Below are 5,303 nucleotides of genomic sequence, written 5' to 3' on the forward strand. Positions count from 1 at the left end.
TGGGTGTATTTGTCTTTGAGCAAATACACCCATATTTCTTCTCAATGGCATTTCTGCTCAATGGCATGGACAATGGGATGGCTTCCTAGAAATTTTTTTAACCAGTTGCTGGAGTTAATTAAATAGGAGTTAGGGGTGACTTAAAGGAAAAAGCCAGTGCCCAGTCTTTGCTGCTGCATATAATTGATTATATCCATACATTTGTTTTAAAGCTGTTCAGTAATTAGTGCAGAGGAATTGTGAGAAGCAGCTCAGAGCATGAAGCTGGACAGAAAGGAAAGCCATTGACTAGTCAGGTGGCCTAATAATTGCAAAAAGCAAAGAAAAAAACCTATCAGATTGTTCAATGCCTCAGGTAATTTGGATACCTGGTTTACAGGTAGGGGAAATTGACCCATTATTGCACAAACAAGTATATTCCTCAGTTCATAACTGATAATTAACAAACTGAATATAATCATATATAATCAGAAAGTAGACTGATTATGTAGGTCACATAACATTGTCACTCACTACAAATAACAGGCAGCAAATCTTGAATTGTTTGAGTAACAAATGGCCTTTACACTGAAGAGACTTTATCTCAAATATTTAGCAAATACTTAATGTCATTTACAAAAACTAGAACTGGTTCAGGAAAGACTCAGAAAAAGAACAAAGGACTCAATTATTTACAGTAGTCTGACCAGCTGTCTGACTAAAGCAGCTTGCTCTTGCTAGTCCAGCAGTGTAAACAACAGTACCCGCAAACAGCCTGAAATATTTATTCAATAGCTTCCTGAGAATGATTTATGGGATGTGCAAAAATTATGACTGAGTGGTATGGTATAAAGGTCTGATTGGTATTTGACTGGGAAAAAAAATAACTCACTGTTAGCTTCACCACTTGAGACTTCTGTAGTCAACCCAAACTCATGTCAAGGTAATCTTTACACGACATCCTCCTATAGCATTGCTCTCATTTTCCAATCATCTATGACACTGAAGGGGAACATATTAAAAATAGTTGAAGTATTTTATGATAACAAAATGTATGGATTCCTTCTAGTCTAGGCATTCAACCAAGGAAACACAACCTTTCTGTGATTTGTGTAAACAGCTGGTGACAGCATTCAAATAAATACACACTTTTTCTCTCTCATTCTCTTTCTTTTATTCTAGGAAAATATTAGAAGTAGTCTATGTATTTTAATTGGAACAGAAGACACTGCTTTGAAATGAGGCCGCAGTAGAACCCAGGCGTTTACCGGGTCAGACCACAGGCCCACCTGGCCCAGTCTCCTGTGTCTCACAGTGACAGGGAGCAGATGCTGAACAGCAGAGTGCACTGGGTGTGATTCTTGCCAATGTAAAATCAGTGACAACTAAGATGTACACACGCGTCCCAGGATCTTCCAAGGTGAAGACGGAAGAAGAAGAAAGAGCTGTAAAGCCGCTCTCGCCTGAGTGCTGGGTTTCCGAGACCTTTGGTGTCACATCCCAGGCTGGCTGTAGCACGTTTCTGCCTGGTGCCAAGGTGCTGGAGGCCCAACCATGAGCTGGTGTCAGGGGCGGACCTGAAAAACCAGAGGAAAATGACTACAAGTGATAAAACCATAAGAACAGGAGAAGTGCCACTGGCGGGGTCAGGCGTAGGGGCAGGGAGTGTCGCACAGGAGCAGGGACGGGGTCAGCCCCCACTCCCGCGCAGCCTCCGGCACTTGAGGCGAGGGACTTGCGAGGCGGAGTTTCCAGAGCCCATAGGTCCCCTTGGCCCGGCCCCCAGTGCCGGCGCGGGTGCCCCGGGCGCGGCCATGCCCGCAGGCCTGGGCGGGGGCGGCCCCGGGCGCGGGGCAGCGCCGGCGGATCCGGGGCCCCCGGCCGCGCAGGACTCCCTGCCCCCGCGGGGCCGCCTCTTTCTTTCCCCCGGAATAAATAACATGGAGAAAATCCCCGCGCCGCTCTTGGCCGCGCTCCCCCGACCTGCCTGTGACGCAAGCGGAGCCTACTTAAGGGCGGATTAGCGGCAGCAAGACATTAAAGCCCAACCTGCCTCCCCGCCAAGGCGGGCTCCAAGCGCACCCCCGCAGCCCGCCTGCCCGCCCGCACCCCGCGCTCCCGCCCGGCCCGGCCCGGCCCGGCCCGGCCGGCCCGGCCCCGGCCCCGGCCCCGGCCCCGGCCCCGGCGCTGCGGGGCGGCGCACAGGGAGGCGAGGAGAGGCGAGGCGAGGCGAGGCGAGGCAGGGCGCTGCGGAACCCCCCCCGCCCGCCCACGGCATCGCTGGCCTCAGCCCCCGGGGGACCCCGGGCAGCAGGAGGGAGGAGAGCCCCGCCGCTTCCTTCCGCAGGCTCCTGGCTCCGGATGCACAGCGATGGGGGAATGGACCATCCTAGAGCGCCTGCTGGAAGCGGCCGTGCAGCAGCACTCCACGATGATCGGGAGGTAAGGGCAGGACGCCGGCCCGGCCCCGCTGCCTCGGGCCCAGGCGGCGGCTCTGGGGGCGCACCGCGGCGGGGCGGGAGGGGGTGCAGATTGCAGGGGAAATTGCGGCAAACTCCTCTCAAGTCCGCCCCCTCCGCAATGCCTCCCGGCCAAAAAGTTTCTGGTGGCGCCGGAGGCTGGCTCCGGGCACGCGGCGGGGGAGCGGGAGCCGGCCGGAGCCCGGGGCGAGCGGCGGCGCGATCAGCACTGGACAGCTCCCGGCGGCCCGGCCCGGCCCTGCCCTGCCCTGCCCCGGCCGCTCCCGCGGGCCCCGGGCACTGACGCGCGTCTGTGTTGCAGGATCCTGCTGACCGTGGTGGTGATCTTCAGGATCCTCATTGTGGCCATTGTGGGGGAAACGGTTTACGACGACGAGCAGACGATGTTCGTGTGTAACACGCTGCAGCCGGGCTGCAACCAGGCTTGTTACGACCAGGCGTTCCCTATTTCTCACATCAGGTACTGGGTGTTCCAGATCATCATGGTTTGCACCCCCAGCCTCTGCTTCATCACCTACTCTGTCCACCAGTCCGCCAAGCAGCGGGAGAGGAGGTACTCCACCGTCTTCCTCACCTTGGACAGGGACCAGGACTCCATGAAACGAGACGACAGCAAGAAGATCAAGAACACCATTGTCAACGGAGTGCTACAGAATACGGAGAACTCCACCAAAGAAGCTGAGCCTGACTGCCTGGAAGTGAAGGAAATCCCCAACCCGGCCATCAGAACCACCAAGTCCAAGATGAGGAGGCAAGAAGGCATCTCCCGGTTTTACATCATCCAGGTGGTCTTTCGCAATGCGCTCGAGATTGGATTCTTAGTGGGGCAGTACTTCCTGTATGGCTTCAACGTCCCTTCCATGTACGAATGCGACAGATACCCTTGCATCAAGGAAGTTGAGTGCTATGTCTCCAGACCTACTGAGAAGACTGTCTTCTTGGTATTCATGTTTGCGGTGAGTGGGATTTGTGTGGTGCTCAACCTGGCCGAACTGAACCACCTGGGCTGGAGAAAGATCAAAATGGCGGTGAGAGGAGTACAAGCCAAAAGGAAATCCATATATGAAATCCGAAACAAAGACCTGCCAAGAATGAGCATGCCTAACTTTGGCAGGACTCAGTCAAGCGACTCAGCTTATGTGTGAGCCTGTGACAGAACTGAAACACTGTGCCAGGTGGAACAGACCCAGACAACATTAGGGAAAGGTACATTGCTTAGGCAAGCATTTTATCAAACCACCAAGAAAGCCATTAAGGTATCAGATCTGCACTTATTGAACTAGATACAACAATGCAGTACGACATCAGAGACTGAAAAAACAGCTATAAAACTATGCTTGATCTAGCCTTACAGCACAGTTACTTTATTGCTAATGATCCAATGTTATCTTTTGACTGGAGTGGCTTGTTTTGGTTATCGTTAGGGTGAGATTACAGTCTGGACTGTCTGACTAATTGTTGTAAACAAGTGTAGAATGTTCATATTTAAAAAAAAAATTGCAAGGATGCTCTTTACTGGGGAGGGAGGGGATTGTTGCGATATGCAAATGTAAGCATGCTCTAAAAGGAGGGTAATTGCACTGCTAGCCACCTGACCACAAATTCAGCCAGTACATTTCTGCACTCCCATCTCACAGATGTCTGACTTTATTTCATCCATCCAGGTCACAGAGTTTCTTACTGGTGTGTATTATTAGCTATTTTCAAATATAGGTTTGTACAACAGTTAATTACACTATACAGAGTAATGCTGAATATTATTTTGCCATTTTTTTGTTTGCCTGTCCACACACACCAGAGACCTTAATCATCTTATGTTAGTCGTGATCCACAAAATTTGTCAGTACATTTAAAATAATTCCCTGTGCATAAATGTGCATAAATAAGATGGAATTAATATTCAGCCAAGTTATGTATTAACCTATGATGATCTAACAGACATACCAAAGGAACAGAGTTTGTTGCTTTTAACTGTGAATATGTCACCTTCTTTCTGCTCTTATTTATATAAGTGCCATACTTGAAACATCTAACTCTGTACTTTGTCAAAAGGTCGTCCGAGGTAACAGCTGGAGTAATGTGGTTTTATACTCTCCTATGTTTCTTTTATGCTATTTGTTTAGTCATTGCAATGGTGTAAAAAAGCAGCTAATAATTCATTGATAAATAAAGTACTTGCCTTTTTTTTTGTAAAACAGAGAAAATTGCTCATCTTTCTTGTTATATGCAGTTGTAGAAACACATGAGGTCAACATGTTAAACTCATAAGAATGACTTCTTCTAAGTTTAAGATGCTCCTTTCATGCTATAAATGCTAAGATACAACAAGATTACATTTGGCTGTATTTCTCAGTGTGGTAGGTATTTGTGCCTTCTAAAGCCTGTTGGAGTCAATTGTCTTCTTTCTATGGCTATCAGGGTGCACTAGAGCAGCTCCTGAGCTGGTTGCCAAACTTATTCTATGATCTGGCTCATTCTGTAAATGTACTCATGACTAAAACTACTACAACTCTTTGCCATGGATTACAAATATAGTCTCAGCAAAATGCCAAGTCCCCTAGGACCTTGGCTGAAGAACTGCCTTTTCCATATCTCAACAACTTACTATCGAGCTGTTAAGTCAGTCACAAACAAATATTTCATGATGATTTAATGCAACATACAATATATTATTGAAGAACCTACTCCAACTGCATTGAAGTCAATGGAATAAGTCCTACTGACAATCTCTGGAGTTGGGTCCAGCCTCAAAAAATGTCACAAGTCAGTTTCTGAGTATAAGACATCTGTGCTCTTTTTAAAGAAAGGGCCACAACTATATGGGAAGTTTTAAGAATATTGTAA

The 5,303-nt window shown here is 48.7% G+C and overlaps 1 protein-coding gene across 1 annotated transcript; it reads left to right on the forward strand.

Moving 5' to 3' along the window:
• Positions 1 to 1,815: 1,815 nt before the first annotated feature.
• Positions 1,816 to 4,654, forward strand: GJD2 (gap junction protein delta 2). The gene is made up of 2 exons (XM_006273979.3): positions 1,816 to 2,421; positions 2,761 to 4,654. Exons 1-2 carry the CDS (start codon positions 2,351 to 2,353, stop codon positions 3,602 to 3,604), a joined length of 915 nt encoding a protein of 304 aa, XP_006274041.1. The 5' UTR covers positions 1,816 to 2,350; the 3' UTR covers positions 3,605 to 4,654.
• The last annotated feature ends 649 nt before the right edge of the window (positions 4,655 to 5,303 follow it).

The sequence above is a fragment of the Alligator mississippiensis genome, chromosome 2 (assembly GCF_030867095.1).
Source record: "Alligator mississippiensis isolate rAllMis1 chromosome 2, rAllMis1, whole genome shotgun sequence".
Classification (NCBI taxonomy): Eukaryota; Metazoa; Chordata; order Crocodylia; family Alligatoridae; genus Alligator; species Alligator mississippiensis.